This window comes from Furipterus horrens, unplaced genomic scaffold (genome assembly GCF_987537825.1).
Source record: "Furipterus horrens unplaced genomic scaffold, mFurHor1.1.pri manual_scaffold_2, whole genome shotgun sequence".
NCBI classification, from domain to species: Eukaryota; Metazoa; Chordata; class Mammalia; order Chiroptera; family Furipteridae; genus Furipterus; species Furipterus horrens.
In genome coordinates, this window is record NW_028327172.1 from 19,974,548 (window position 1) to 19,987,581 (window position 13,034).

General features: G+C 40.8%; 1 protein-coding gene across 1 annotated transcript in view; it reads left to right on the forward strand.

Moving 5' to 3' along the window:
- The window catches only part of PAMR1 (peptidase domain containing associated with muscle regeneration 1), a 62,307-nt gene that overhangs the window by 13,390 nt on the left and 35,883 nt on the right, over positions 1–13,034 (forward strand). Inside the window, exons 2-3 of the mRNA XM_090262645.1 lie at positions 2,263–2,439; positions 10,022–10,150. Coding sequence (XP_090118771.1) covers positions 2,263–2,439; positions 10,022–10,150 — 306 coding nt within the window. The remainder of the gene's footprint in view (positions 1–2,262; positions 2,440–10,021; positions 10,151–13,034) is intronic.

Below are 13,034 nucleotides of genomic sequence, written 5' to 3' on the forward strand. Positions count from 1 at the left end.
GCTCTTGTCTGCTTATTGTGTTTGTAAATCTCTTTAGCTGGTCAACTGTAAATATTTCTCATAGGATATTTCACTAATGTATTTATTTCTGACTCATATTATGGGGGCATTTTCCTGTCTCAGTGGGGAGAAAGAAGGGGGTGCATTTGCCAAAACAGAGGGGAAAGAGCCAAGTCACAAAATGACTAAAACCATCGCCTCTTCCATCACTTCCATATTCCTGAGAAGTGGTCTCCTTTTGGCAAATAGATAGATTTCTGTCTGTGATTTTATTCCCTCTCCGTCCCCAATCATGTGAGCCTTGTAGATTTGGTGCTAATGTTCCTTCATGACCATTCATTCATTCTCATAGCATCCTAAGTTTTTCTTATTGCAGTTAGTGATTCTGTGTTTTGGGTGGGGGTGGGGGGTCATTTATCCAACATCTACTCCTCTGCAAAACTCTGAGCCAGGGGTGTTGTCTGTTTTTCTTCCCATTTTAATCTGAGCACCCAGCATTCTATCTGGGACATAGTGGACAGTCAATAAATAATTGTAGGATGAAAGGATGAATTCACTGATTCTCCCAGTCTTAGCACTGTGCTTAGTGGGGAAACTGAGGAACGGAGTGGCTAAACGACTTTGTGGGTTAACCTTTCAATTTACCTGCTCTTTTGTTGCTTATGCTTTTGGTGCTATATGTAAGAATTCACTGCCAAATCCAAGGTCCTGGAGATTTACCCCTGTATTTTCTTCCATTTACCTTTGCCTTTAACCATCAGATTCTCATCTGGATTTTAGAAGTCACTCACTTCCTCCAGTCAACCTCAGAAACATGGGACACTCAGCTAAATAGGTTCTGTTGTCTGCTGGAGGGGTTCACAGTAGTGTGGGAAACAAAGACAAAACTCAGCACTGACAGGATCGTGGTGATCTATGCCAATCATTTCTAAATGCCAGTGTGAGGATCTCTGCTGCTCCACCAATGTTTGTGGGGAAAAATAACCTTATAATGCAAATGCTTCCTTTCTCTAATGCTAGGTGGTTCGTATGACCTGAGGCTATAAGTAGATGGTAACGCTTTCTTGAAATGGCTTTACTTGGCAAATCAGAATGATCAACTCTGTGTCAGACTTCCAAATTTACTGGAGAAAAATAGAAAACTGAACTATGAAATTCAAGAGGTTAGAACCTACACAGGCATCAAGGTTGGTTTTCGTGGTGACAAGGCATGCTGGGGATCCCTGCCTGGGGGTTTTAGAAAAAGCCTCAAAGGGAAGCCAGGTTTACTTTCTTCCTCAAATATCTGACCTATTTTCTGCTTCAGTCATCATCTTGGAGCAAAAGTTTTAGAAATGGAGAGTAGGGAAAGAGGAAAAATCAAAGCTAAGTCTGTTTCTTAGCCTGGGTTCCTCTGGGCAGCCTCCAACTGATTCCTCTTACAGGTTTTCCAGAAGGTTTTTCTTTTTCATTGACTTAAGGTGTATTTTTATTTTTGGAAAAGAAAGAAATACAGAAATCTTTTAAAAATTCCAGAAAGGAATACTTTTTTTTTTTTTTTTTTCTCATGGGAAAGAACACTCAATTGAATTTGGGGACTGAATAAAGTTCTGCCAATGAGTTCACCCTTGTAAAACATTGAAATTCTCCCAAACATACTAATTAAGATAGGTTTTGTCTTTTCTGTTGGTTTTAGCTTTGAAGATACCATAAAAACGGCATGCTGAGAAATGGAGGAGCCAAGTTGGGAGGAAATGACGCGGTCTTTACTTGGCAATCAGCCTTGTACTTGAATGGCCTAATCTGGAGACTGGTCTCCAAATGTTTCTGATGGCCTGAATACCTGGGCTGTGCTGTATAGCTGTGCAGTTGAGTGGTTTCCTCCTGGAGCTGTGCAGTGCACTACCTATGTAGCTGTGAACAGTGGCTTGGTGTACCCCAGCAGAAATAGAAATGAGCATAGACCCCCCAGAGATGTATATGTGTATATGTGTTTTAGTCCACTTAGACGATATTTTGATACAACATGATTTCTTTTTTCATTAAAAAGAATATGAGTTCTAACATATTTTATCTGTGACATGATGGGTGGTGTTCAACACCTTCTGGGGTAAGTCACCCCACTTTGGAGACATTAACCTGGAAGAATGCTTATGATCGTCTCTATCATTTAGGCAGGGTGATACATTTGTAGGGCAAGGTTGCTTTTTAGCAGTAGAGCACTTATGGATTTTACCCTTTCCTGCCAGGACCTTTGTCCTTATCTGCTGGCTTCCATTTCAGAGTACACAGTCATTAATGAAGCTTGCCCTGGAGCTGAGTGGAATATCATGTGTCGGGAGTGCTGTGAATATGATCAGATTGAATGTGTTTGCCCCGGAAAGAAAGAAGTTGTGGGCTATACCATCCCTTGCTGCAGGAACGAGGACAATGAGTGTGACTCCTGCCTGATTCACCCAGGTAAGTGTGGAATGGGAGACTTCAGGTTGCCTTGTGTTTTCTGAGGTCATGAATGGGAACAGGCCAAACACTTGAATTCTGGCAGGTAACCCTCAGGAGGCTGTGATGCCATGATTATTAAATAGCTTAATTCTGCTCCTTCTAACTGGAGGAACTGGAGGAGTTAGTACCCTGTTTAGTGTTAAACTTGTAAAGCTGTGAGTTCATTTACTCTTTCATTCATTTAACAAACAGACTGATATCAAACTATACTACAAGGCCATAGTCATCAAAACAGCATGGTACTGGCATAGAGACAGATATGTAGATGAATGGAACAGAATAGCAAGCCTAGGATTAAACCCATGCCTTTCTGGTAAATTAATATTTGACAAAGGAGGCAGCAACAAACAATAGGGTAAAGACAGTCCATTCAATAAATGGTGTTGGGAAAATTGAACAGATATGTGCAAAAAAATGAAATTACACTACCTCCTTACACCATACACAAGAATAAACTAAAAATGAATTAAAGACTTAAATGTAAGGATCAAAATCATCAAAATCCTAGAAGAAAACATAGGCAGTAAAATTTCCTTCAGTAAAAGAAACAAAAGAAAAAATAAACAAATGGGACTACGTTGAACTAAAAAGTTTTTTCACAGTAAAGGAAACCATCAACAAAATAAAAAGACAACCCACAGAATAGGAAAACATATTTGCCAATCATATATCTGATAAGGGGTTAATATCCAGAATCTATAGAGAACTCAACACCAAAAAACCCAAACAATCCAATTAAAAAATGGGCAAAGAAACCAGGTCCTGACTGTGGAGGGGTGGGGGGAGTATAAGGGGACTAAATGGTAATAATAAAAAAATAAAATAAAAAATTAAGAAAAAATAAAGAAATTGTGAAACAAGCTGGAACAAATAAAAAAGGACCCAAATAGGCACTTCTTCAAAGAAGACATACATATGACTAATAGACATATGAAAAGATGCCAAACATTACTCATCAGAGAAACAGAGAAATGCAAATTAAAACCACAATGAGATATTAGCTCACACATGTCAGAATGGCCATCATCAATAAATTCACAAACAAGTGCTGATGAGGATGTGGAGAAAGGGGAACCCTAATGCACTGTTGGTGGGAATGCAGACTGGTGACGCCACTGTGGAAAACAGTATGGAGTTTCCTCAAAAAATTAAAAATGGAACTGCCTTATATGATCCAGCAATTCCACTTCTGGGAATGTATCTGAAGAAACACAAAACACTGAATTGAAAGAATACATGCACCCCTATGTTTACTGCAGCACTATTTACAATAGCCAAGATTTAGAAGCAGTCCAAGTGCCCATGGGAAGATGAGTAGATTTAAAAAGCTGTGATACATTTACACAATGGAATATTAGGTGGCTATAAAAAAGAAGGAAATCTTATCTTTTGTGACAGCATGGATGGGCTTTGAGAGTATTATACTAAGTGAAATAAGCCAGTAAGAGGAATACAAATACCATGTGATCCCACTTGTATGTGGAATCTAATGAACGAAAGAAACAAACAAATGGAATAAAAACAGACTCATAGATACAGAAAACAGATTGACAGCTATTAGGGGGAGAGGGATTGGGGGGCTTCATGTAAAAAGTGAAGGGATTAAGCAAAAATAAAAATTCAAAATTCATAGACACAGACAACAAGAGGGTGATTAACAGAGGGAATCACAAGATATTTCATACTATTCTTGTGCATTTCTGCCCCAGGTCTGGAGTCAGCCATTTCTCCCAAGAACTCTGATCTGAGAACACAGTCTAGGCATCTGAGGTGTGCCTTACTATTAGATTGTCCTTGTTACTGGGTTCTTTTGTTTTCTTTTCTTTTTAGTGAATGGAGCTAGATATATGAAAATGAATTTGTTGATATTCAAATTCAAATGTAATAATACAAGGTTGTTTACTTCTTTGATTTTATAGTTGTACCTTTTTTTCTCCCATGGTGAACATCCTATTTTCTAATAATACTAACCTAATCATTTATTTTCTTTATCTTATATTAGAACATAATACAATTATGCAAAATAACAATAGCACTATTAGTACTAACAATAAGACCACTGAGTGAAGTTATGATTTCTTCCTAGTTATTATTGACCTTAGAATATATCCCACTAGGTATATATAAAGTACTATGATTTAAAGCCAATTGCTGCACAGGCCTACCTTGTTTTATTGCATTTTGCTTTATTGCACTTCAGAAATTTGCATTTTTTTTACAAATTGAAGGCAAATCCTTTCACCAGCAAAAAGCTTATGACTCTTTTTATTGTGGTAGTTGAATCAAACGGCAATGTCTCTGATACATGTCTGTAGTTCTTTTCTCTGTAATATATGTCACCTATTTGATATACAAATAGATTTATTATTTTCATTTGTTTTCTATATTTCACAGTATAAGCAAATATGTGTGTGTGTATGTGTATATATCTATACACATACACACACACATTATATATCTGTATCCCTCTTTCACAAAAGATAGTACCTTAAACAATAAGTTTTTGCTCATAACAATATATGCTTGAGACTTCTGGTAAAGATGGCAGCATAGGTAAACATGGCTTGTCTTCTTACACAACCATATCAAAATTACAACTAAAATATAGAACAACCATAATTTAGAACTGTCAGAAATTGAGTTGAATGGCAGTCTGACAACTACAGAATTGAAGAAAACACATCCATCCAAACTGGTAGGAGGGTTGGAGATGCAGAACAGGCTTGTCCCACATCCATGTGTGGTGAATAAAAATTCGGGAAGGATATCTCGGGAGTGAGGAGTCCCATCCCTACACCAGTCCCCCCACCCCCAGCCCAGGGCTCCAGTGCCAGGAAGATAAGTTTCTACAACTTCTGGCTGCAAAAACTAGTGGGAATTGAGTTCACAGAAGAAACTTCTGGAGACCCTAGCAGTTCCTATTAAAGAACCCACACACAGACTTAATCAGATTCACTGCCTCTGAGATCCAGCACCAGGGTAGCAGCTTGAAAGGCACCAGTGGCACACAGGGAGGAACTGAAGTGTCTGGCATCTAGGTGAGAGCTGAGGGATAGCCTTCTCCCAGACAGAAAGGCAGGCCATTGTCCCTTTTCTGAACCTTCCCTCCACAGAGCCACAGAGCTGGCAGGCTGGTGCCATATCTGAAACTTCATCAACCTGCCTAATACTATTTGCCCCACCCTGAGGATCCCCAGAGACTCCTTCCCACCCAACTTACAGTCCCACCCAATCTGCTTTTCCATATGAATGGTTGGTCTTGGCTTATGCTTCATAACTTCCTAAATCTTCTCAACAAGCAATGGCCAGCTCAATGAGCCCTCAGCCCCCATACCTCTAGCTAAAGGGCCTTGGGTCAGGCACTAGCAGCAGCCAGCCTAGATACACAGCTTCTCCTGAGAATCTCCAAGCCCAGCACAAATAGCAGCCATCTCAGATTGCTTTACAGCTCAGGCATGGTAGTCCCAAGCAGAACACAAGTAGGGGCTGAACTTGGCTTGTACCACCCAGGAAACCACAGAGCCTGCACACCCAGTGGATGGCTACAGACCACACTGAAGCACCACCACCCTGCACCTGCACAACTGATCCTCCATGAAAGGTGAAGGTTGGTGGCCAATGGTCAGAGCCAATCCTTGAAGCTGACTAGCCTGGGTAAATCCCTCCCATTGATCTGCCAACAGCTATCAAGTCTCAACTACAAGAGGAGGGGGTACTCAACCCACATGAAAGTATACCTCGAGTACCCAGTTTGGGTTATAGGGGGAGGCTGTGCCACTGGACCCTATAGAATACCTACTACATTGAGCCATGCTACCAAGAGAGGGAGTCATGGCAGCTCTACCTAATACACAGAAACAAACACAGGGAGGCTGCCAAAATGAGGAGAAAAAGAAACATGGACCAAATGAAAGAACAGATCAAAACTCCAGAAAAAGAACTAAACAAAATGGAGATAAACAATCTATCAGATACAGATTTCAAAACACTGGTTATAAGGATGCTCAAGGAACTTAGTGAGGATATCAACAGCATAAAAAAAATCTAGTCAGAAATGAAGAAATCACTAATTGAAATAAAGAACAATTTACAGGGAAATAACAGTAGAGTGGATGAATCCAGGAATTGAATCAATGATTTGGAATGTGAGGAAGCAAAAAACAACCAATCAGAATAATAATAAGAAGAAAAGAATCCAAAAAAATGAGGATAGTATAAGCAGCTTCTGGACAACTTCAAGCAATCCAACATTCACATCATATGGGTGCCAGAAGGAGAAGAGAAATAGCAAGAGATTGGACATCTACTTGACAAAATAATGAAAGAAAACTTCCCTAATTTGGTGAAGGAAATAGACATACAAGTCCAGGAAGCACAGAGAGTCCCAAACAAGACAGATGCAAAGAGATTCACTCCAAGACACAACATAATTAAAATGCCAAAGGTTAAAGATAGAGAGAATCTTAAAAGCAGCAAGAGAAAAGCAATTAATTACCTACAGGGGAATTCCCATAAGACTGTCAGCTGATTTCTCAAAAAAAACTTTGGAGGCTAGAAGGGATTGGCAAGAAATGTACAAAGTCATGAAAAGCAGGGACTTACAGCCAAGATTGCTCTACCCAGTAAAGCTATCATTTAGAATTGAAGGGCAGATAAAGAGCTTCCTAGACAAGGTAAAGCTAAAGTAGTTTATCATCACCAATCCATTATTATATTGAATGTTAAAGGGACTTATTTAAGAAGAAGAATATCAAAACTATGAACAATAAAATGCCCCAAAATATAAATCTATTAACAATTGAATCTAAAAAACAAACTAAGCAAGCAAGAAGAACAGAGGCGGAATCATGGATACAGAGAGCATTTGATGGTTGCCAGATGGGAGGGGGTGTAGGGGGATGGATGAAGAGGTGAGGGGATTAAGAAGTACAAATAGGTAGTTACAGAACAGCCATGGTATGTAAAGTACAGTATAGGAAATGAGTAGCCAAAAAACTTTTGTCCATGACCCATGGACATGAACAATGGTGTGGGGATTGCCTGAGAGAGTGGGGCATGCTGGGTGGAAGGGAGCAAAGGGGGAAAATCTGGGATAACTGTAATAGCATAATTAATAAAATATAATTAAAAAAACAATATATGCTAGAACAAAGGAAAAAAGCTCATGGACACGGGCAACAGTATAGTGATTGCAGGGAGCCAGGAGGTGGGTGGAAGTAGAAGAAGGTATGGGGGGATAAGTAGTAATGAAAAAAATACAATAAAAAATGAACTCTTAAAAAACCAATATATGCTAAAGATCACTCACTGAGAGTATAAAACTGTTATCTTCATTTGTTTTTACAGTGACTCATAACTGTATTGTGTGGGTCAGCATAGTTTATGAGTATTATTTGGGTTGTTCCCAGCTTTTTGCTAATGTCAATAATGCTAGAGTGAACAGGCTGTGGCAGACATCATTTGGTAATTCTGTAGTGTATCTTTGGGGTAGATTCCTGGGAGAGGGCCTGCCGGATCAAAGGGTGCATATGCCATTTTGCCAGCCTTTGCCAAAATTTCCTCCATGCCTTTGACATTCACAGCAGCTGTGGACGAGGGTACTGTTTTCCCAGAGCCTTGCAACAGAATGTATCCTTTGGGATTTTGGTCAGCTTCATGCATGAGAAATGATACCTCAGTGTGGTTTGAGAAATTTCTATCATTTCTATCATCGCGAAGGACAATAATCTTCTCTGTGCTGGTGGCAGTGGTTCCAGGAGGATCGAGGTCCAGGGGTTGGTGGCAGGGATGTGAATGGTGGCTTCCAGAATGTTCAGCAGCACCGGGGCCCTTGCTGAACCAAGTTTGCTAGGTATTTCTGTGTCGTTCTGGGCTGAGTAGGTCTGAACTTGGTCCTCTGGCCCTTCTGGACAATCTGTGAGTTACTTGGTGTCTTTTTTAATAGAGCCTCATTCATTTTAATCACCAGGCTGGTTTTTGTGGTGCATGTAATGGCCTGGGCGTTCCTGTGCCAAGAAAGAGAGTTGGCAGGATTGTTGAGGTTATACCCTGAGTCCATTTGCCTCTTTGGTGACAGCGAGTAAGGGAAGTAAAGACGGGAAAGTGGCACATGGGAGAAGATGGCAGTAAGGCACAGTGACCCCACTGGGACGCAGTTACGGGCCACATGAATTTGAGGCATCAGATAAGTAACTCTTTTCTGGTGGGAAAAGGGATTGCGAGAGGGGAGCAAAATCAGGCTGGTATGCAAAGAGAGGGCTACTAGTCTCTCTCCTACAGAATCCACACAGACATACACCGCATGTATTACCATCGGCCCACAAAACCTAATTTCAGCCAAAAGCAAAGAAGTATGCCAGCAGCTCAAGGAAACATGGGTTATCTCAAACAGTTCAAAGCCCATCTATCCATCCATTTATTCACTCACCCTAATAATATTTATTGAATACTTACTGTGTGACAGATACTGGAGTAGGTACTGAAGATACAGTATTGAACAGCAGGCAGTCTGAGACTTCATTCTATTATAGGTACACAGATAACAGGCAGTTAAAATTGAGCATGATATATGCAGTGGAGATATGGGAAAGCATAATAATAATAATAGTTCATATTTGGAGGGGTTCTCACTATGTTCCATGCTCTTTACATGTATTCATTTAATTTTTAAAACAGTCCTGTGAGGTAGGTACTATTATGAACCCCGGTGTTACAAATGAGGACATTGAGGCACAGAGAGCTTAAGTAATCTGCTCGAGGACTCAAAGCTGGACAGTGGCAGAGCTAGAACTTAGCTGCCTGTCCTCAGTGGGATTGAACGATCTCTACCTTTTCTCACCATCCTCCACCCCGTGTCAAGAGACCATGTGTTAGAAATGACCCTTGTCTAGGCATTGCTCAACTCTCTGGTGTGGCCTGCTGGTGGGGGGCAGTCTGACACCTTCCAGGATGAGCCCATGTTAGACATTAGGTTGTTTCCAAAGGCATGGTTTGGTTATAGAAGAATATGACACAGAAGGATATTCAATGAAGTGAGAAGATATTTACTTTTATTAAATGAAAAAGTAAGTTATAAAACTAGTATGTACAGTATATAGTATAAGCCTAATTTTAAAAAAATGTGTTTTTATATATACAGACAAAGATTGTGACCAGTTTTCTCTGGGTGATGCTATTTTAGGTGGTTTTAATTTAATTCCCTTTGCTTTCTGAATTTTTTAAATATTCCACAGTAAACACGTCATACCATTATAAAAGAGAAAAAAGACACTATATCGACAAATTCACAATAACCTTTGCTGCAGGTTATTTCATGTTACTTGAAAGCATCAGCCAATAACTAGAAAGATGGTTCTTTCTCACCTCCCTCCTTAGAGTGGATTCTGGGGATGCGAGCGTTTCCTATGAATGGACTTCGGCACTTGTCTAGGTCCAGGTGCCCTTCATTGACACAAGGCCCTGAGAAGGGGCACACTTTCTTGTGCAACTAATCATGCAGCACGTGTTGACTTGAACACCCCTTTTCTTGGACATGTTTCAGGTTGCACCATCTTTGAAAACTGCAAGACCTGCCGCAACGGCTCGTGGGGGGGCACTCTGGACGACTTCTACGTGAAGGGGATCTACTGCGCAGAATGCCGGGCCGGCTGGTACGGGGGAGACTGCATGCGTGAGTACGCTCGGAGGTAGCTCCGCCTCTAGCCTCTGGTACACGGAGTTCTAATGTCGCAGCTTGCCTTAGACTAAGGTTTCTTTTGCTGGAATGGAAGTTCTGGAAAGCGTGCGGTCAGGGTGCTTTCTAGGTAAGGCTGTAAAAAACCAAATATGTGCATTTCCATCTTCTGGTTGTGAACTGTGGACGTCTGCTTGGAAATGGCCACAGGATGTACAGATCTGCTCTGAAATCCTCCCCTTTCTCCTAAATGAAGCTAAGGCATTCTGCACATAGCCAGCCTCCTGTCCATTCCAGAAGCTGCTCCACATTATTATCCGTTAGCAGATATTGAATAAGACATCAGAAATGCTCAGACTGCAATGCATTTTAAATATGAATTTCTATTAGTAAATATTTGAATCCTGACATATTCTTGGGACTCACATCAGATTGTCAGCATGCCACTTGTCCCAGGAAAGAGATTTTTTTCCTGGGTTCTACTTGCGCTCCAAGAATTACTTAGTCTTTATTAGGGTTCCCTGTGAGTTTCAAGCATCCTTTGAAAATGGAGTGGAAATGTAACCTCTCCCTCAATTTGAGATTCTCCTCTGTGGTGTTCTGATGGCGAATGTCCCTCTGAGAATCTGGAGTGGGGGCCGTGCACCAACTGTTATTATTTTGTTAAGCCTGTTTCACATGCTCCCTATTTGAGTCAGAAGCTGTCTGGATGGTCTTACAGTCTGGGCAATTTTATTCTTATAATGATATTCCCAGTTCTCAGAGATGAAGGCTAGAGAGCTATTGGTATTCTTTGTCTGATCCAAACTTAGCAAAACACCATATATTTTAAGAGTCTAGGGAAAAGGGTGAGGTGTGTGGTCTGCAGCCGAGAAACTTAATTATACCTGGAGGAGAAGGAGTGTGTTGATGCTTCAAGGTGAGCCTGAGAGTTAACTCATCCAGAAGACAGATAATTTTTAAAGTGCTTGTCTCAGGTGCAGATTTAAAACTTTAATGTCATTTTAGGTGGTTTCTAGGAAATAGAATTTAGTACTTAGGTGGATTTTTTTTCTAGGTGGATTAGCTACAGGATTTCACTCTGGTCTCTTTTTGGCAGCCGTTCTCTGGAGACATTGTAACGTAATGACTAAGACCACAGGCTGTGGAATAACACAGGCCTGGGTTAACTAATGGCCTTGCCAGTCACTTGCATTGTGACCATGGTCAAGTCACTGAACCTTGCTGATCTCAGTCTCCTTTTCTCCAAAATGGGAAGAATGCTATCTATGTCATGGGGCTGTTTCTAGAATTAAAGGAGGTATGCATGTGGGAAGCACTTAGTGCTTTTCCTGGCATGTAGCTAAAACTAATACAATAAATATATCATTGTTATCCTATATGCCCCTTAATTGCCAACTGGGTATGTGGTCCAGAAATAAAACTACTTAAGACAGACATAAACAGAGCTGTAAAACACAGCTTTAGATTTCACATTGACCATTGCAGTACACAAGATAACTTAGAGGTCTCCTCCCTTTGGATATGGAGGATAGAGAAGGGCTATATGATGAGATTGGAGCCATAGGCAGGAGTCAGATCATGCATGGCTTTGGAGGTAGATAAATTAGGTAAAGAGTTTAGATGTTATTCTGAGTGCAGTGGGAAGCCAAGGAAAAGTTGTGAACTGTGGTATGGCATAGGCAGAACATGGATAAAAGAACAATTAATCACAAGGAGTCAGGGGTAGGGGAGGTTATAAGCAGGAGCTGATGCTTAAGCTATGCTTTTGCTTAGGTGTGGGCATACTGGGAAGATACCTAAGTTGGTGCAATTCTAGACCCCTTGTTCTTAACCACAGTATTATCCTACCTTCACTTCAGAAGCTCTATTTTCTCTGAAAAAGTGGGAAGTGAAATTTCTGCTGAGGGCAGAGTGGAAGTGAGGCCAGGGAGAGAGTGCCAAAGGTTTGAGACAACCACATGAGGAATAAGGAAAGGCACCAGCTAGTGAGAAGTTAAAGCATGTTCAAGCAAGACTGAGGACCCAGTTCAAGGTGGAACTCCTATGTGGGTGATATAGGCAGGGCATGTGGGCGGTGCTCTCCATCAATATGGTAGCAGAGGTTAATTGAACCAGTCCCTTGGTTGATCTGAGAATTAGCTAAGACATGATTGTTCAGGTTGGTTAGGACATGAAACCAGAAAGAGCCTGGTACAGAGAAAATAGAGATGGATGTGTCAGTGTGGTAGAAAAGTAGACTTAGTGGTTATAAAATGGTGGAACATGTAGCTAGAAAGGGTATTATAGTTAGAGAATAGAATTTCTAAGTTGAAGCTTTCAGGAGTGGTGGTGGTAATATGTTCATATGTAATAGTCAGTTTTTGCTGTGTAACAAGCAATCTCAAAAGGATAGATTTTTTAAAAAAAATATGGGTCTGTGAGTTGGCTGGGCTTCAGCTGATTTCAGCTGAGCTGATCTGGGTTAGATTCTATGCTTCAGGGCCCAGGCCAAAGGGGCAGCAGTTACTTGTGATGTGCTCTTCTCAGGAGGAGTTGCAGAAGTACAAAAGGCCAACCAAACACATAGGCATATTGAGGGCCTCTGCTCACATCACATTCACTCACAATCCAAAAGGAATCACATCAGTCAACTGGGATGTATACTCTATTCCAAGGGGCAAGGGTTCAAATATTTCCTAACAATACTCTAGTCACTCTGTGTGACTAAGTGGCTTTATTTGTGGGACAGGGTAGAGAAGGGGAAGAATATTTGCATGTAGGAGGCCAATAATAAGTTGTGACAAATAAATAGTAACAAGACAGAAGGACAGCAGTTGCTCAAAGAAATCCTATATGTGTGTCTTTCCAAATACCACCTACTGGTTGAGTCTTGGGTTTA